Raw genomic sequence first — 21,166 nt, 5'->3', positions numbered from 1 at the left:
GCAGTGATATTTACTTACACCAACAGGCTCTTTGGGGTTTTGGTACATTTCCACACATTCTTCCACTGTCGGAAATGTGTCCTGTGCCAGACAAGTGTTTTGGAGTGGCGATGTGGAAGGGACACCAAGCACCAGGGCCAGAGACATATCACCGGAATCTAGACCGTTGCCAGCAGGAACCCCTGTGGTCCATGGTGGAAGGGCCCTGCTGAGGTTAACTGGAGGCCAGTCTGTGACCTCTCACATCTATATGCACATCCCTGCCACCAGCTTAGCCTGTGGAGCTCCCAGAAGGCCCAGAGCCCTTTGAGATATCAAGGACTAAATTTCATAAATATCTTAATTTATGCTCATAGAAGAACCTTTTGGTTATTAATACAACTGGGGCCAGGCAGGGAGGCATTCAGTATCCTCTACTGAGAAAAGCACTTAACTCCTATCCAGTTTCCACCACTGGACTTCTGTGTGACCTTGGGAAAGTTACTTGATCTTTCCCTGATTTTGCTTCCACACGACTATCGTTAGGTAAATAATTCTCACCCTAGTTAAACAACTGAAGTATAATACAAGGTATTATAGCAAAGAGTTAGACCACGGTACTGTGGAAAATCATGGGGAAAAAAGTTCATTGTGAGATGTGTTTAGTCGAGGAGGGCTTCACGGAGGAGGTGGTGGGCATTGTGTTTGACTTTGTACGATCTGGATTGATTATGAGAGGAGAGGATGGCCACAGATGTGAATGAGCACATGCAGTGGAGGGGGCACGTATGGAGGGGGGTTGAGAGGGGAAAACACAGTAATCTTGTCACCACCAACGAACAGGGTCAGCCTGGGCTCCACACAAGTGGAGATGACCTGTCTCTCTGCTTGGCACGTGGGAGGTGAGAGGCAGCATAACTTAGGAGTCAAGAGTATAGACTCTGGAGCCAGACTGACCGGCTTCAAAGCTCAGCCTTCCCATTACTTAACCTTTCCGTGCCTCAATTTTACCATCTGTAAAATGGGAATACTAATGGCATCTGCTTTCTGCAGTTGTTGGGAGGACTCCATGAGCTAATCCATGGAATACTTTGATCCCTGTCTGGTGCTGAGCGAGCACCCAGCAAATGCTGACTTTTATTACCATTAGATGTCGAAAACTGTGCAGTGAATGTGTGTCCACCAGAGCTGCCCCTGTCACAACCGTCCTCTGTGCTTCCTGATTTACACCCTAGCTCCCAGCTACCTAAGCCTGGAGTCCTCTCCTGAACTCCATGCTTGCAGATCCTTCACCCCAATGTCACCTATTGACAGCCTTTCTCCTTGGGGCCTGGCTGTAACACCCTAGAGGAAGAAAATAGAACAGTCAAAAAAAGGTCTAGGGCTTCCCTGGTGGTGCAGTGGTTGAGAGTCCGCCTGCCGATGCAGGGGACGCAGGTTCGTGCCCCGGTCCGGGAAGATCCCACATGCCGTGGAGCGGCTGGGCCCGTGAGCCATGGCCGCTGAGCCTGCGTGTCCGGAGCCTGTGCTCCACAACGGGAGAGGCCACAACAGTGAGAGGCCTGCGTACCGCAAAAAAAAATAAAATAAAAAAATAAAAAAAGGTCTAAAATGTTATATCTTGGAACCAAAGGAATTAGGTTGCTGCCAACACATGGAAAAGTTGCTTTTGCTGTTGTCTTTACCAGCATTAATTAAATGTTCATGTACAAGGCTCTGGCCAAGCCATTTTGTGGAGTATTTTATCTAATCATGGCAATAACCATAGGTTGGAAAAACTTCCCCCTTTCACACATCAGGAGACCAGAGCAGGGAGGAGAAGGAACTCCGAAGGTCACAGCTGGGAGTGGTGGAGTCTCTCTGATGGTGGGCAATCTGGCTGCAGAGTTTTGCTAAAAGACGATAAGTTTAGTTTTAGGTGTGTTAAGTTTGAGGTTGTTCTGGACAAGGCTGACCAAATGTACAAGGTCCACAGCGCTCACGACAGCAGATGGGCACAGAGCAGTGTCAAGCTCAGAGATGGGCCAATGGCAGGGGGGCAGGCGCGGCCACCGCGCAGCCTCAGAGAGCGCCCGCCCTTACAGCTCTCATGGATGTCCGTGAGCCCCGCCTCCCTGACTCCTCGGAGCTCTCCTTCTTGGTGCTGCTCCAGGAGGGGACTCCAGAGGTGAGCCACACACGCTGCTGGATGAGGCTTGCACATCCCTCTTGGGAGGCAACCGTGAGGCAGCGCGGCTTGGGGCCGATGAGCACGTGTTCTCGGGGCCAGCCTGCCTGACCTCGAATCTCAAGTCTGCCACCAATTAGCTGTGTGAACTTGGGCGAGTTGCTCAGCCTCTCTATGCCTCGGTTTCCCCACCTTTAACATGCAAGTAATAATAGCGTACCACGTCATAGCCTTGTTGTGAGGGTTAAATGAATGCATTCACAAAATGTTTAGGGGAATTCCTGGCATATGGTAAGTGCTCCATAAATGTGACTTGTCGTCATCATCATCAGCACCATCAGCATAATTAATCCACCTAACCCCCCACCCCTGAAGTCTCAGCAGCTCTGTCCAAAAGTAGGGCAGCCTGCCTCTGGCATGATTGGAGGTCACCCACAGAAAGCCCTGTATGACTGAGTCCCAAGGCCAACAGTGACCAGACGTCTGGGCCGGAGACCCCAGAACCTTATGGCTGGGTCACCCTGCAGAGGGTCAAGGAGGAGCCAGGTTCTGCCACAGAGGTGGCATTGTTGTGTTCTGTAGGCACAGCCCCTGTGAGCAGTTTGGGTTGGAGAATAGCGACTTCTTGCAGGGGATGGTTGATAATACTGGGCAGTTTCTGGAGAGCAGCAACAAGTTCTTTAGAACAGCTTCAGGACGTGTGAACCTGTGGCCCATCCTAGTACTGACACGGGGTCCTGGGCAGCTGTTGGCTGTGGTGCCAGGAGGGCACCAGGACTGGGACTATACACTGGACACGTGACCTAGATCAGTGGAGAGGCTCAGAAATTCTCCATTTCTAGAGGTCAGGAACGGGATGGAATTCCTCCTTGACTGACAGCCCTGTTTGAATCACATGGAATGGAGGAAGGGCAGGTATGATAGCGGAGGACTTGGGGGCTCATGCAAGCAGGAGTAGACATGCAGGGCAGTGTAGGGGACAGAGCCTGACCCTGGGAACGGGAAGACCTGAGTCAAGTTCTTTTTTTGTGTGTGGTACGCGGGCCTCTCACTGTTGTGACCTCTCCCGTTGCGGAGCACAGGCTCCGGACGCACAGGCTCAGCAGCCATGGCTCACGGGCCCAGCTGCCCCGTGGCATGTGGGATCTTCCTGGACCGGGATACGAACCCGTGTCCCCTGCATCGGCAGGCGGACTGTCAACCACTGCGCCACCAGGGAAGCCCTGAGTCAGGTTCTTATTTCATCCTTTCTGGCTCTGTGATCTCAGACAAATCAGTTAACCTTGCTGTCTCTTTGTGATGTTATTTCTAGAATAGGGATTTGCAATTTTAATAGTGATAATATCAGAGTTAGTAGTAATAATTAAGAGACCAGGATGTGGACGTGCTTTTATTTTTTTTTTAAACAGCCCTCATTTTTTAAATTAATGTTTATGTATGTATGTGTGTATGTATTTATTTGGCTGTGTCAGGTCTTAGTTGCAGCACGCGAGATCTTTCACTGTGGTGCGCAGGCTCTTTGTTGCGGCGCATGGGCATCTCTCTAGTTGTGGTGTGCAGGCTCCAGAGCGTGCAGGCTCAGTAGCTGCAGCATGTGGGCTCTCTAGTTGTGCCACAGGCTCTAGAGCGCACAGGCTCAGTAGTTGTGACGTGCGGGCTTAGTTGCCCTGTGGCATGTGGGATATTAGTTCCCCGACCAGGGATTGAACCCAAGTCCCCTGCATTGGAAGGTAGCTTCTTAACCACTGGACCACCAGGGAAGTCACTGAATGTGCTTTAGAACATCTGCAAATCTGAAATAGCTTGGTCATCCTCATCATTAAAGGCTATAGACAGTAAGAGGCTGAGAATGAGGGCTCTCAAGTGGAAATAACCCAAATATCTGTCAAATGATGAACAAATAGACAAAATGTGGTATAGCCATTCAGTGGAATATTATTCAGCCATTAAAAGGACTGAAGTACTGATCCATGCTACAACATGTGTGACTTTTGAAATTTTATGCTTAAGTGAAAAAAAGCCAGTCATTAAAAACCAAATACAATATGATTCCATTCATATGAAGGGGTCCAGAATAGGCAAATCCATTAAGACAGAAAGTAGTTTAGTGGTTCCCAGGGCCTGGGGGGATAGGAGACAGGGGAGCGACTGCTAATGGACTTGGGGTTTTGTTTTGGGGTGATGAAAACATTCTACAATTAGATTGTGGTGATGGTATGTGAATAGAGTAAAAACCACTGACTTGTGTACTTTAGATGGGTGAATTATATGCTATGTGTATTATATCTCAGTAGAGCTGTTTCAAAAAATAGTGAGAGCTCTAAAGACAGACTACCTGCCTTCCAGTTTCAGCACAGCAGTAGCTGTACAACCCAGGGCAAGTCACCTCACCTCTCTGTTAAATTTTGCATCATTTTCCCCATCTGTACAAAGGGGATAATCATACAAATAACATCATTGGCTTGTTGTGAATATTACAAGAGTAAACACATGTCAAGCACTTTCCACAGTGTCTGGTGTATACTACGTGCTCTGTAAGTGTAAGCAACTGGCAAGGCTTGGAGGCACAGATAAGCAACAGCTGTTAAAGATGAACCAGATGTCAAGGGAGCAGGTAGATAGGCAGGGAAGTCACAGAAGCAGTATGTGGGCTCTGGGAATGTACACTGGATGGTGAGGTGAAGTCTTCCTGAATGTGTGCTCCTTGCATACCAGAGGGCCCACCCCTGGGGTGCAGAGAACACCAGATGCTGGGCTCTTGCCTTCAAGTCCTGGGCTCCACAGGTCTGCTCTGGGGCCCAGATATGCACACTTTCTGAAAGCTCCCCTGGTGGATCTAATCATCAGCTGGGTTTAAGACCACCTTATGTATCTCAGAGGGGCAACCGAGCCTAGACCAAGCAGGCCCACTGGGTCCCACCAGAAACCCAGAGCAATGGCAGGTGGGAGCGGGGGCAAAGCTGATGATGACTGTGGGAGGTCCCTACGCCTACTGAGGAATGAGGTAGGCCTGGGGAATAATGCAGTACAAGCGGGTCCAGACACCTAGACCCTAAAGACATCCTTAGAAGGCCTTTGAGGTTACCAGTAGACATGCAATCAGCAGGTTTGTCCTGCCTAAGGAGAAGTGAAAACTTTGGAAAAGACCCAAATGACAAACTAGAAAACAGAGCAGCAGTGGCATGGCTCTAGAATGTGAATGATTGGGTCTGAATTGTCCAAGAGGAAACATTCACATAGTATGGCTGGACATCCAGACTTATATTTTTATTAAGGGTGCATTCTTCCATATGAATGTCTCCTCATAAATTTCCTTCTGAAAAATTACAGAACCATAGAAAAGAAGAATCACCAGGTACAAATTCATCAGGGCCTCGTTTTTAAGGAGATCACCACACAGACTGTCAAACCCAAAGAATTCAGTTACTGTCAGCACCTCTGACACCTGTTACTGTGTGAAGGTGGTCGGCAATAAGAGACAAACCTTTTATTTGTAACAAATTGAGCATATTGTTCATTTGGACTGAATTAAATGGAGAAAAAGTCCAAAGCTATAGGGGCATCTAGCACAGAGGGCCGTAGAATGCCCCAAACAGAATGCCCAGATCTTACAAGAGGGGAGATTAAACCAGGGAAATAGGAGGAAGTGATCACTGATCCAGAATCCCATCCACCCCATCTTCAGGACCCCTCTTCGTGAGCAGCTCCTATTGGGAGTAAGATGGCGCTTACCTCAAAGTCAGTGTCTGACAGCCAGTTCACCCTGAAGGCCTCAGTGAGGGGACTTGAGTTGATTAGGGGAAACCCTGGGATCACAGGTGACAGTGATGCTGATAATCTCACAGAAAACTTGTGCACTGAAGTCTCAGGTGGAGAATTCTCTGCCACGTTGCTTGTAGCAGGTAAGTGGATTAGGTGTAGTGCACGTCCCACTGTGGATTTAAAAAGGATGTAAATGACATGAGCACAAAGCCTTGTGCTGGAAACAAGGACTTAGCTGCTTGGTCTGTGGCTTCAACTCGTAGCTCAGGGCAACACTGGAACCCGGTCACTCCTCAAGAATGAAGACTCTTGCCAAGAGCTGGAAACAGGAATGCAAGATATCTCAAAACCAAGAAAACAACCACCAGCAAACAACCATGAAATCTGCTTCTGTCATTCTGGAAATAACGCTGCTGTCTTTCTTTTGTCTCTCTACTTCCTTTCTGGTTTCTCCCAGCCTTTGTGAAGAGCCTGGGAGAGGGAAATGTGATACCTTAGAAGACAGGCACCCCTTGGAGGACCCAGTCTGGCCATGGCATCCTCTGTCTTACAAGGTCCAGGGAGTCTCTAAGAATTTATTTTCCTTTTCCGTGTCAGTGTTTGATTCAGAGGCCATTGAGAATGGAGTGTGCATGACTGGAGAGCGCCAAAATCATGCCAGCTCTCCCCACATCCCTAAGGAATCTCACGGACAATGACTTGTTATTACTGGATGCTGTGGGCACCATGGAGAGAGTCGATCAGTACATCATGCTCGATGGAGTGACTCCCATTTCACAGAGAAGGTAGTGAGAGACTCAGGGCAGGCCCGTGAATTCCCTTGGGCTGCATTACAAACAGGGACTGTTATGATGTCAGAGAAAATGTGTTTCTTCCAGGAGAGCCTCAGGACAGTCTAAGGTCTCCTTGACACTCTGGAGGATTTTGCCAGCACAGAGGAGAGCAGTGGGTCATATTCTTTTTTTTTTTTTTTTTTTTTTTTTTTGCGGTACGCGGGCCTCTCACTGTTGTGGCCTCTCCCGTTGCGGAGCACAGGCTCCCGATGCGCAGGCTCAGCGGCCATGGCTCACGGGCCCAGCCGCTCCGCGGCATATGGGATCCTCCCAGACCGGGGCACGAACCCGTATCCCCTGCATCGGCAGGCGGACTCTCAACCACTGCGCCACCAGGGAGGCCCATGGGTCATATTCTTTATGCTTCCATAATGATGGTTGAATAGTGCCCCCCCAAGTTCACGGCCACCCAGAACCTCAGAATGTAGCTTATCTGCAAATAGAGTCTTTGTAAATGTAATTAGTTAAGAGGAGGTCGTGCTGGATTAGAGTGGGCCCCAAATGTACTGAGTGGTGTCCTTATAAGAACAGGATAGGACACAGAGACACACAGAGAAGGAAGAAGCCCATGTTAGGAAAGAGGCACAAACTGAAGTGATGTAGCTACAAGCCAAGGCATGGCAAGCAACCCCCAGAAACCAGGAGGTAGGCCTGGAGCAGATTCTCCCTCAGAATCTCTGGAAGGAACCAATCCTGTTGACACCTTGATTTCAGACTTCTGGGCTCCTTAACTGTGAGAGAATAAATTTATGCTGCTTTAAGCTGCTCAGTTTATGGTAATTTGTTACGGCATCCCTAGGAAATTAATACAATTACCACTTAACCAGTGGTCCAAATAAATGCATCATGTAAAATACTTTCTCTCATTTACTCCTCAGAATAATCCTCTCAGATAAATATTAGTGTCATCATTTAACAGATGAGGAAACCAAGCTGAAGGACACATGGTGAATAATAAGTAACGAAGCCAAAATTTACACTGAGGTCTTGCTTCTCAGCCAGCTTCCAACCTTGGCCACCGTTAGCCACTGGGGACAAAAATTCCTGGAATAGGAGGAGGTGGAGGGGGGGGAGAGTGGAAAGATCTGAAAGGTGCAAAATTTCTAGAAACAAACAAGCCATGGGAAAATGTTGGCTTTTATAAGAGAATGTTTTTATTTCAAATTTGGGGGAGGGGATGCAGAGAGGTAGATAGAAATGCAGGAGAAAATGAAATATAAACACATTCACTGATACAAGCTTTCCTAAATCTAAAATCATCTGATTTCCTTTAGAGACTAAAATGCATTATGCATAAGTTATTTTTTGCTGGCGGCATTACCCGGTTTTATGGACAAGGACTGTGCAAGGACTCAGAAATATCAAAACAGCTGAGATTTAGGGTGATGTGAATACAAATGGATTTTTTTAATCCATTAAAATTGACTTTGATATTAGAGCATTCTTGTGATTAAAAAACCAGCAGCAGGGCCTCCCTGGTGGCGCAGTGGTTGGGAGTCCGCCTGCCGATGCAGGGGATACGGGTTCGTGCCCCGGTCTGGGAGGATCCCATGTGCCGCGGAGCGGCTGGGCCCGTGAGCCATGGCCGCTGGGCCTGCGCGTCCGGGGCCTGTGCTCCGCGGCGGGGGAGGCCACGACAGTGAGAGGCCCGCATACCGCAAAAAAAAAAAAAAAAAAAACCAGCAGCAAAATAGTATGCCTGGAGTATTTAGAGGCAAAAAGTTCCCCAAAATAGTTTTTCAAAATGAGAAAAATAATCAACTGCTGTGGTGGGTTGGGTTTTGTGGGTATAATTCCCTCAAGCCCTCTTTTCCTACCACTGGAATCTCCACCCCACTCCCCCAAGCTGTTCACAAGAGTGTTCCCTCCCAGCTCAGCGGGGCAAGATGGTCATGAGCAAAATGAAAGGTTGGCAATTTGTCTCCAAGGACCCCACCCCCAACCTGATCTTGCCCCCTCCCACTCACCCCAGTGATTCGTGCCCCTCTAGCCAACAAGGAAGGAGGCCTCTGAGCATGTTTAAGCAAAGATGTAACTCACCACATTTTTCTCAAGAATAGCCTGGGGTAAGGTAGTGCCCAGCCCAAAGGAACAGACTGAAACTAGTAACCACTCACCTTCACTGGGCACCTAGTCACTGGGCATCATGCTAAGTGTGCCTGATTTCATCCACTCTAACCGTGGTCCCTGGATGTAGGTATTGCTGCCACCATTTCACACACCTGAGACTACACACCCAGTAAGTGGCCATGGGGGGGGGGGGCTCTGGCTCATGCATCTGGGTCTGTAGATAACAGACTGCATGTCCCCCACTACGGACAGTCTGTTGCTCCATGCTCATCAGGTGACCCTGCACGTGGGATGCATCATGGTTATGCAGCATAGCATAGCAGCATAGCAAGATGGTGCTGGGAGCTGGTAAGAGATTGGACCTGTGACCAAGATGTTAGATTTGGGTGATGTGATCTGTAAGAGGCCATTTGGGGGAACAGCATAAGGCATGGTGCTGGAGTATTAGCTTGAAATGGGCTCGGCTATGAGAGGCTTGCTAAGCCCTACTCAGGGCTCCCCACAGCCTCACCTTGAACAGATAGATTACCACAGCCACGAACCTTGCTGCGTGTCCTGTGGCACACTGGAGAGGCCGTGCTCCCCAAATATCTCCAGCCGAAGCTCCTAGTTTGCTTCGTGGGTAGTGTATCCATTGATCTTGTTGCGTTAATTATACCTTGGATGAGCCCTAGGTTTGAGAGGCTAATTCTATGGAAGAACCAACCTTCCAACCCAAGTCTTTGACTCCAAGGACAGGACTCCTTTGCGTGGCCCCGTGCGGCCTCCTTACACTTCTAGAGCTTGTTGTGCTCTTCCCCGAGTGGTCCTGTTTCACACAGCAGTGAGGGAGATATTTCAGAGGGAAAAGTGGGTCTATCCAGTGGCCCTTAAGCACTTTGTGCTGAGAACTACCTATTCCACATATGGATAAAACCAGGCTGTGTCTTTGAATATGCCCTTTCTGCTGACATTCTTGCCAGAGCTGTTCTACTCTTCATCTGGAGGCCTCTCTTCCCAGGAAAAAGTTATGTATGCCAGGGTCATGTAACTGAACCCTAAAAACTTTGAGGCAGACACTCCAGGGACACTGATAAGAGAGGTGGCCAAGCTTGGATCTCCCAACTCTTAGTCCAACACCCACTTGCTCCAGCTTCCTTGCTATTAAAAGCTGTAGTAGCAGTATTAAAGCAATAGTAATAATAATAATTAGTGGCTAGGGTCCACACCCTAAAAATAGAGCAATTAATAAGATATAAAATTCACCAAATATTCAATTCATTCATTCTACAAATAAGTTTAAGGGATGTCGCCAGAAAGACAAGGTCCAGCCTCATCCACCAGAACACAGGCAGCAGTCCCCTCCACCAGGAAGCCTACACAACCCACTGAACCAACCTTACCCACTGGGGGGCATTCACCAAAAAAAATGGGAACTATGAACTTATAGCCTGCGAAAAGGAGACTCCAAACACAGTAAGTTAACTAAAATGAGAAGACAGAAAAACACACAGCAGGAGAAGGAGCAGGATAAAAACCTACCAGACCTAACAAATGAAGAGGTAAGAGGCAGTCTACCTGAAAAAGAATTCAGAATAATGATGGTAAAGATGATCCAAAATCTTGGAAATAGAATGGAGAAAATACAAGAAACTTTTCACAAGGACCTAGAAGAACTAAAGAGCAAACAAACAAGGATGAACAACACAATAAATGAAATTTAAAATTCTCTAGAAGGAATCAATAGCAGAATAACTGAGGCAGAAAAACGGATAAGTGACCTGGAAGGTAAAATAGTGACAGTGGGGCTTCCCTGGTGGCGCAGTGGTTGAGAGTCCGCCTGCCGATGCAGGGGACACGGGTTCATGCCCCGGTCTGGGAAGATCCCACATGCCGTGGAGCGGCTAGGCCTGTGAGCCATGGCCGCTGAGCCTGCGCATCCGGAGCCTGTGCTCCACAACGGGAGAGGCCACAACAGTGAGAGGCCCGTGTACCACCAAAAAAAAAAAAAAAAAAAAAGAAGTGACAATAACTACCACAGAGCAGAATAAAGAAAAAAGAATGAAAAGAATTGAGGACAGTCTCAGAGACCTCTGGGACAACATTAATCGCACCAACATTTGAATTATAGGGGTCCCAGAAGAAAGAAGAGAAAAAAAAAGGGACTGAGAAAATATTTGAAGAGATTATAGTTGAAAACTTCCCTAATTTGGGAAAGGAAATAGCCACCCAAGTCCAGGAAGTGCAGGGAGTCTCATACATGATAAATCCAAGGAGAAACACGCCAAGACACATATTAATCAAACTATCAAAAATTAAATATAAAGAAACAATATTAAAAGCAGCAAAGGAAAAGCAACAAATAACATACAAGGGAATCCCCATAAAGTTAACAGCTGATCTTTCAGCAGAAACTCTGCAAACCAGAAGGGAGTGGCAGGACATATTTAAAGTGATGAAAGGGAAAAACCTACAACCAAGATTACTCTACCCGGCAAGGATCTCATTCAGATTTGATGGAGAAATAAAACCTTTACAGACAAAAAAAGCCAAGAAAATTCAGCACCACCAAACCAGCTTTATAACAAATGCTAAAGGAACTTCTCTAGGCAGGAAACACAAGAGAAGGAAAAGACGTACAATAACAAACCCAAAACAATTAAGAAAATGGGAATAGGAACATACATATCGATAATTACCTTACATGTAAATGGATTAAATGCTCCAACCAAAAGACGTAGCCTGGCTGAATGAATACAAAAACAAGACCCATATATATGCTGTCTACAAGAGACCCACTTCAGACCTAAGGACACATACAGACTGAAAGTGAGGGGATGGAATAAGATAGTCCATGCAAATGGAAATCAAAAGAAAGCTGGAGTAGCAATTTTCATATCAGACAAAATAGACTTTAAAATAAAGACTATTACAAGAGGCAAAGAAGGACATTACATAATGATCAAGGGATCAATCCAAGAAGAAGATATAACAATTGTAAATATTCATGCACCCAACATAGGAGCACCTCAATAATAAGGCAAATGCTAACAGCCATAAAAGGGGAAGTCGACAGTAATACAATCATAGTAGGGGACTTTAACACCCAACTTTCACCAATGGACACATCATCCAAAATGAAAATAAATAAGGAAACACAAGCTTTAAATGATACATTAAACAACATGGACTTAATTGACATTTATAGGACATTCCATCCAAAAACAACAGAATACACTTTCTTCTCAAGTGCTCATGGAACATTCTCCAGGATAGATTTGGGTCACAAATCAAGCCTTGGTAAATTTAAGAAAATTGAAATCATATCAAGTATCTTTTACAACCACAATGCTATAAGACTAGATGTCAATTACAGGAAAAAATCTGTAAAAGAATACAAACACATGGAGGCTAAATAATACACTACTAAATAACCAATATCACTGAAGAAATCAAAGAGAAAATCAAAAAATACCTAGAAACAAAGACAATGAAAACATGGCAACCCAAAACCTATGGGATGCAGCAAAAGCAGTTCTAATAGAGAAGTTTATAGCAATGCGATCCTACCTCAGGAAACAAGAAACATCTCAAATAAACAACCTAACCTTACATCTAAAGCAATTAGAGAAAGAAGAACAAAAAAACCCCAAAGTTAGCAGAAGGAAAGAAATCATAAAAATCAGATCAGAAATAAATGAAAAAGAAATGAAGGAAGCAATAACAAAGATCAATAAAACTCAAAGCTGGTTCTTTGAGAAGATAAGCAAAATGATAAACCATTAGCCAGACTCATCAAGAAAAAAAGGGTGAAGACTCAAATCAATAGAATTAGAAATGAAAAAGGAGAAGTAACAACGGACACTGCAGAAATACAAAGGGTCATGAGAGATTACTACAAACAACTATATGCCAATAAAATGGACAACCTGGAAGAAATGGACAAATTCTTAGAAAGCTACAACCTTCCAAGACTGAAACAGGAAGAAACAGAAAATGTAAACAGACCAATCACAGCACTGAAATTGAAACTGTGATTAAAAATCTTTCAACAAACAAAAGCCCACGACCAGATGGCTTCACAGGCAAAATCTATCAAACATTTAGGGAAGAGCTAACACCTATCCTTCTCAAACTCTTACAAATTATAGCAGAGAAAGGAACACTCCCAAGCTCATTCTACGAGTCCACCATCACCCTGATACCAAAACCAGACAAAGATATCACAAAAGAAGAAAACTACAGGCCAATATCACTGATGAACATAGATGCAAAAATCCTCAACAAAATACTAGCAAACAGAATCCAACAGCACATTAAAAGGATCATACACCATGATCAAGTGGGGTTTATCCCAGGAATGCAAGGATTCTTCAATATCCGCAAATCAATCAATGTGATACACCATATTAACAAATTGAAGGAGAAAAACCATATGATTATCTCAATAGATGGAGAAAAAGCTTCTGACAAAATTCAACACCCATTTATGATAAAAACCCTCCAGAAAGTAGGCATAGAGGGAACTTACCTCAACATAATAAAGGCCATATATGACAAACCCACATCAAACATCATTCTCAATGGTGAAAAACTGAAACCATTTCCACTAAGATCAGGAACAAGACAAGGTTGCCCACTCTCACCACTGTAATTCAACATAGTTTTGGAAGTTTTAGCCACAGCAATCAGAGAAGAAAAAGAAATAAAAGGAATCCAAATCGGAAAAGAAGAAGTAAAAGTGTCACTGTTTGCAGATGACATGATACTATACATAGAGAATCCTAAAGATGCTACCAGGAAACTACTAGAGCTGATCAATGAATTTGGTAAAGTAGCAGGATACAAAACTAATGCACAGAAGTCTCTTGAATTCCTGTACACTAATGATGAAAAAATCTGAAAGAGAAATTAAGGAAACACTCCCATTTACCATTGCAAAAAAAAGCATCAAATACCTAGGGATAAACCTACCTAAGGAGAAACCTATAAGACACTGATGAAAGAAATTAAAGATGATACAAACAGAGGGAGAGATATACTATGTTCTTGGGTTGGAAGAATCAACATTGTGAAAATGACTCTACTACCCAAAGCAATCTACAGATTCAATGCAATCCCTATCGAACTACCAATGGCATTTTTCACAGACCTAGAGCAAAAAATTTCACAATTTGTATGGAAACACAGAAGACCCCAAATAGCCAAAGCAATCTTGAGAAAGAAAAACACAGCTGGAGGAATCAGGCTCCCTGACTTCAGACTATACTGCAAAGCTACAATAATCAAGACAGTATGGTACTGGCACAGGAACAGAAATATAGATCTATGGAACAGGATAGAAAGCCCATAGATAAGCCCCACGCACATGTGGTCACCTTATCTTTGATAAAGGAGGCAAGAATATACACTGGAGAAAAGACAGCCTCTTCAGTAAGTGGTGCTGGGAAAACTGGACAGCTACATGTAAAAGAATGAAATTAGAACACTCCGTAACACCATACCCAAAAATAAACTCAAAATGGATTGAGAACCTAAAGGTAAGGCCAGACACTACCAAACTCTTAGAGGAAAACATAGGCAGAACACTCTATGACATAAATCACAGCAAGATCCTTTTTGACCCACCTCCTAGAGAAATGGCAATAAAAACAAAAATAAACAAATGGGACCTAATGAAGCATAAAAGCTTTTGCACAGCAAAGGAAACCATAAACAAGATGAAAAGACAACCCTCAGAATGGGAGAAAATATTTGTAAACGAAGCAACTGAGAAAGGATTAATCTCCAAAATATACAAGCAACTCAGGCAGCTCAGTACCAAAAAAACAAACAACCCAATCCAGAAATGGGCAGAAGACCTAAATAGACATTTCTCCAAAGAAGATATACAGATTGCCAACAAACACATGAAAGAATGCTCAACATCACTAATCATTAGAGAAATGCAAATCAAAACTGCAATGAGGTATCATCACACAGGTCAGAATGGCCATCATCAAAAAATCTACAAACAATAAATTCTGGAGAGGGTGTGGTGAAAAGGGAACCCTCTTGCCCTGTTGGTGGGAATGTAAATTGATACAGCCACTATGGAGAACAGTATGGAGGATCCTTAAAAAACTAAAAATAGAACTACCATATGACCCAGCATTCCCACTACTGGGCATATACCCTGAGAAAACCGTAATTCAAAAAGGGTCATGTACCACAATGTTCATTGCAGCTCTATTTACAATAGCCAGGACATAGAAGCAACCTAAGTGTCCATCGACAGGTGAATGGATAAAGAAGATGTGGCACATATATACAATGGACTATTACTCAGCCATAAAAAGAAACGAAATTGAGTTATTTATAGTGAGGTGGATGGACCTAGAGTCTGTCATACAGAGTGAAGTAAGTCAGAAAGAGAAAAACAAATACTGTATGCTAACACATATATTTGGAATCTAAAAGAAAAAAAAAAGGTTCTGAAGAACCTAGGGGCAAGACAGGAATAAAGATGCAGACATAGAGAATGGACTTGAGGACATGGGGAGGGGGAAGGGTAAGCTGGGACGAAGTGAGAGAGTGGCATGGACATATATACACGAACAAATGTAAAATAGATAGCTAGTAGGAAGCAGCCTCATAGCACAGGGAGATCAGCTCGGTGCTTTGTGACCACCTAGAGGGGAGGGATAGGGAGGGTTAGAGGGAGACGCAAGAGGGAGGAGATATGAAGATATATGTATATGTATAGCTGATTCACTTTGTTATACAGCAGAAACTAACACCATTGTAAAGCAGTTATACTCCAGTAAAGACATTAAACTTTTTTTCTCTTCTTTTTTTTTTTTTTAAGGTATGTGTCCAAAGGCACCCACTTAATCGGTGTCAGAGGGAAGGTTGGGAGCCAGGGGCCCACTCTCCCTAAGACATCATGCACTTTCCTTTCGAGACTGGTGTTCCAAACTTTCTCTGGTGGTCTGAGTGCTTGAGAGCAAGAAAGAGGCTTTAATGGAATTTGACTTACACATGCATCTTAATTAAGAAGCAAATTATAATTGCTTGACGGGTACACTTTGAAAAAGAAAAAGCACAAAAAAGGATTATTATCAGTCACTGAGCCCACTGAAACATCTAGCTTGTGGTTGAGAGCTGGCTGGATGATGGGCTCGCTTGTTTCCAAATGAGCAAACCCACTGCCTTGCCAGAAAGGAGCCAAGGAGGCCCCCTCCCTGGAGCACGTGTGGGGATAATGAAGGCCTCTGCAGCCTTGGTTCCAGGGGAGGAAGCTGACCATCTGGGTCTCTGACACCAATGTTGATGACGTGGTCCAGGAAGTGTGGTGCAATGCCATCTTCTCCCTCCGGGAATGCAGCAGCTCTTACTTACAGCTCTGCTTTCGGTACACAGGGCAGGTCTCACCTGAGGTGATAAATACCTCTTCATTATCTCTATTAACCAATCCAAATGGTAGTGAAAGAAGTCAGAGGAGTGTTGTGAAAAGAGAAAGGGATTTGGAATCAGAGCTGATTTGTGCCTTGCTGCTACTTGACTGTGTGACCTTAGGCTGATCCCTTAACTTCTGGTGGGCCCTCTGTCAACTCTAATCTCTCAGGGGTGTGTTGCTACACTGACAGTAGCCATTAATCACTTCTAATTGTTCAATTGTTCAAGAAGACGCACAGGACCCAAATGAGAATGCTTCCACATCTACAGTCGATTACAGAAAAAGGATACGGTATAGCAACAACATTAAAGTAAGGATGTGCATCCCAGCTGAACACTGCCTCGTAGCAAGAGGACGGGAGAGGCCCGGTGCCAGCTCCTGATGTCCTCTTGTCCCTAAGGGCCAGAACAAAGTGCACTTGCTCAGATCAGGAACCACCAACATAGTCACTGATACCCTGGAAACAGTGAGCCCAAGTTAGAGTCTGTGCTGGAACTGTTTCTATTTTGATGCTCATGTAGGTACCATCCTGTTACATAACCAGCGCCAAGAGCAGAGCCCTCTGAGGAGCTCGCCGAGGCCAGGTGCCAATCATCAGTCTCACCGTCATCAATAACAATGCTTCCAGGCCGCTGCAAACTGTCCCCAAACTCCCGGAACCCGTGGTTACAAAGCAGTGCTATTAATCAGCAGGCTTCCTGCCTTGAACGGGAGTCAGCTCTGTGCAGGAACTTTACCAAAGCCACTCAGACTAACTGCAGCCCTACTGGAGTTCACTGTCACAGGTACTGTATAAGAAAATGCATACACTCAACATACTAGAGAACATTCTACACTGTTGTGGTTTCACTATATGCAACGTCTTCCTATCCTATGTCTTTCATTTCCACAGTGTATGCCTTCCTGGATGGGATGCTCACCCACCCACTTTGGGGGGCTGATTCTTTACCCCGCAAAGGCTAATAGAAGGGAGCCCTTAGCAGGACACAGAAGAAAGGATGGTGAGTCTTGTAATGATTCTGTGAAATCTGCACTTACACCTACAGTGTAGATGGCACTAGGTCATCATCAGCGAGAGAGGGGGTTGTTCGTCTGGCCACATCTCTCTGGTGCTGGCCTGAGGGGGGCTGGCTTCTCGCAAACCTCCTGCAGCTCCTTGGAGGTGGAAAAGCAGGCAGATTCCAGGAAGTGAGTGCTTCAGCTGGAGGTGAGGGGGAGACAACCGGTTGCCATGGAAAAGGAAGAGGGAGGGAAGACTGAGAGGAGGGATGGCCTTTTGCTTCTCTGAGGTTGTCTGAATAGGAAAGTGACATGAGAGAAAAAGTAGAAACTTTTTGTAATGTTCTTTGGATCCCATACAAAGGATTAATCACCCACAGAAAGACTTTCTGGAAATGGACTATACCTTCCTGCCTTTTCAAATTAATAAGAGCATTCAGGAGGGGTTGCACCTGCTTCCTCAAGCAGCAAAATACACTGAGCCTGGGGCCTCTTTTGATTCCTGACACCACCTAGCAGGGGTCTAGGCCCAGATGGCAGACTTGGGGATTGTCCTAGAGAGACCAAGATGGCCTCACACCTGGTGCTCCGTGGACAAAACTCAGGTCAATGGGCCTGGTAACTTTTTCATGTTCCTTCGGGTCTTCTAGCTACCAAGGAGCCCTTTGTCCATTAAACACACTGGTACTTTTCATTTCCCTGAGACTCAGACAAAAGCTAGTTCCCTGGAGACTCTCTCAAAGTGGAGACAACTTCAGTGTGCAGTGGATTTAAATACACCAAGGGGCCTTTGCTAAGTCCTCTTATCTCCCAGGAATGACACATGGTCCTTTGGTACGGATGGAGCCAGAGATTGTTTCATCTCAACTCTTTCCCCTGCTACAGTTGGGAGTCTTGTGTAGTTTATGTTCTTTTAGGGCCTTCCTTTCTAAGTTGTCACTGGAATGGGACACTTTAGCATCCCAAAGAGAAAATGTTTTCTTTCCCTCATCTTAATAGGAGGTGAAAAAGACAGAAGCCAATCTCAATGCCAATATTAAGCAGGCAGATGATCTAAATTTCTGCATTTAGGGGATATCAGTAAATCTGGGGGGAAAAACAGGTCCCCAAAGGGATAATGATCAACAAAAACAACATTTATTAGCTCCCCTATATGTGTTGGCACTCAGGGACCACAGAGCAAGAAGAAACGTGAAACCTCTTATTGTAGGGCTGACGTTCCGCTTGAGGAGACAGGGCAGACACATAACGGATGAATTATAGTATAACCCCTGCTACCTTTCACTGAGCACTTACTCTGTGTTAGGCTCTGTACTAAACCCTTAAAACGCATTCCATGTGCAGACGGAAGGAGCTCCAGGGTGCAGCAGGAGAGTGTGCACCAAGAGGTAGGGCAATCTGGGAAGGCTCCATGGAGGAGGTTGGGCCTGACGGGGCCTTGGAGGGTGCATAGGAGTTAGACCAAATGAGAGGAAAAAGGATACTGGAGAATGTTACTTTGTTTGAGATTATTTTGGTGATGCGTGTTTCCAATTCCCCGAAGGCAGGGACTGGTGTGGCTGTTCCCCTCCCCCAATCCTCTGTGACCCTGATGTTTTTGAGATCAAGGGTAAGGATCAGGTTCTCAGACTCACCTAAGAAGGTGAGAGAGAAACAGTCTGCATCACAGCAGAACCTTCCAAAAAATAGGATTTGACCTGTGGAAGCCAAAGTGCAGTACAGTGCATGGTCTTTTGGAGAGGGAGGGATTGGAACGTGGTTTCTATAAAGAATCTCAAGTATTTCTTGCAAACTTTTGTGATCTGTTCCTTTCACACATCTGATGAGAAGGTTCCAAGTGATAATGTTTCAGTATAAGATGCTGGGTTCTTCCTAACCTCTCTCTTCCCCCAATGACAATAAATGTCACCTCTTAACTCAAATGATTATGATCCTAAAAGCCTATATTTCTGGGAAAATCTCCAATGTTTACTTCAAGTGAGAGTCTGAGAAGCTCAAGGCCCAGCTTCACACTCACAGTTCCTCCTGCCCTCTAAAAGCCCAAGGTTAAAGACAGTTCAATATTATTAGGAAACCGTGATTTATTTGTTATTAACAGATCAAAGAGGAAAATCAAGTGGTCCTTTCTATAGATCCTGAAAAAACATCTGATTTAAAAATCCATTTTGATTTACAAGCAAATAGCCTAAATAAGAATAAAAGCTATCTCCTTAACACATAAAACATACCCAAAGCTATTTCATACCAAAAGCTAACATCATGCTTCATGGAGAACAAGACAAGAGTATACACTCATCATTACTGAACAACAATCTGAAGATACAGGCCCAGTAGTTGGATAAGAGAAAGAAATAAGAGATTAAAAAAAAACAAGCAAGGAAAAGAACAAATATTTATCATCTTCAAACCTGGAAAATGCATGAGAATCAACTGAAACATCATTACAAATAATAAGATAATTCATTTAAAAAAAAACCCATACATAATATAACAATCAAGTGAAAGATAAGAGGGAAGAGAAAATTCCATTTACAACTGCTAAAAAGAAAAAGAACTAGAAATAAACAATTAGAACGTGCAAGATCTATATGAAAGAAAAAATCTCAAAATACTCCTGAGAAAACAAATGAAGACTTGAACAAGTTTCTAGAGCCCTGTTCTTGGATGGGGAGACTCAACGTCGTACATAATAATCACTAACATTTACTAAGCATTTACTAGGTACCAGACACTCCTCTAAGCATTTTTACTATATAACTCATCAAAGATGTAAATTATCCCCAAATTAATCTGCAAATTTAACATGATTGAATTCCATACATAATGCATATACTACCTATTCAAAAATAAGATTTAATTTTAAAAGCTCAATTTAAGTAATCCAAGCTGACAACACTGAAAAAGCATCCAAGATTCTTGAAGCTCTTGAGTTAGGAAGAGGGAGTGCCAGAAGCACGAGGTGAATCTTTGGCTTCTATCAGAAATTTTCTTTGCTCAAGACTGAGACGCTAGCCCCTCAGTACCTCGGTTTTCCCACAGGGTGATTTGCAACCTCCTTTTGCCCCGAGAAGGCTCCAGAGTAAGGCCAGAATCTCCACAAAGACTGGCTGACATACATAAAAAGCCCTACTAGGAAAATTCTTTTCCCAATTTTAGGTCTTGAAAGGACCACACAGGCCAGTTAGCACAAGAGGGGAAGTGAAGTCTGTATGAACATTGATTAGATGGTAGCTTTTTGGGTACCCTCTTCTCCAGATACGCCATCCCAGCCTCTCAGGGCTCCCTGATGCTGAGAAGCCCACACTTGAACAAAGCCTCCCAGAGGCAATTTCCTCTTTGGGGACTTTATCACACAATGATATCAAGCAAACTGAATGGGCCAAGGTGGCAAAACGCAGTTCCTACCTGACAGGGCGCCCAGGTGAAGCAGGAAGAGGATGGCCTCCTGCATCTTTAGTTCACTTCTGTGCACCCTTCCAGCGTGTTATCCAGGACCTGAAACCCGCCTTACACCCAGAGTCTATTCCAGGTGCCACTCACCTTCCCCTCCTGGTTTTGTTACCATGCGAGAAATCAAACAGAGGCTTTAGTGTCACCAAGGGAGACTCCAAACACCACAGGACTGTTTGTTCTTTGATTCTCCCCTTCTGTGACCGCATGGTACCAAGAGGCCAGCCAACCAGCCCTGGTTAGCTAGAGTCCATCTTAAAAGTCCACACCCACCATGCATCTGCACAGAGAACCCCAGAAGAAAAGTCAAAAGAGCAAAGAAAGAGTGGATGGTAAAAGCTGGACATAAACAGAGTCATCCATGATGGGCTCCCATCATGTCACCAGGCATGTTGTCATTCTCGGAAACAGGGGTAGGCAAGTAGGAATTTTTCTGCTGTCCTGAATTGATGAGTCAGACTCAGAGTTGGAGACTAAAGCACTCATTCT

General features: G+C 44.7%; 1 protein-coding gene across 1 annotated transcript in view; it reads right to left on the bottom strand.

Annotated features, from left to right (window-relative positions):
- CDHR3 (cadherin related family member 3) overlaps window positions 1-20,680 on the bottom strand; it is a 76,720-nt gene extending 56,040 nt beyond the window's left edge. The window contains exons 1-2 of the mRNA XM_082632474.1: window positions 20,633-20,680; window positions 5,879-6,078 (exon numbers count right to left, since the gene is read on the bottom strand). Of these exons, the coding sequence (XP_082488600.1) occupies window positions 5,879-6,078; window positions 20,633-20,678 (246 nt within the window). The 5' untranslated portion in view covers window positions 20,679-20,680. The remainder of the gene's footprint in view (window positions 1-5,878; window positions 6,079-20,632) is intronic.
- Between the last annotated feature and the right edge of the window lie 486 nt (window positions 20,681-21,166).

Source organism: Mesoplodon mirus (genome assembly GCF_964341445.2).
Source record: "Mesoplodon mirus genome assembly, chromosome: 9".
In the NCBI taxonomy this organism is placed as follows: Eukaryota; Metazoa; Chordata; class Mammalia; order Artiodactyla; family Ziphiidae; genus Mesoplodon; species Mesoplodon mirus.
The sequence above is the reverse complement of the archived record's forward strand: the minus strand, read 5'-3'. Positions and strand labels throughout refer to the sequence as shown.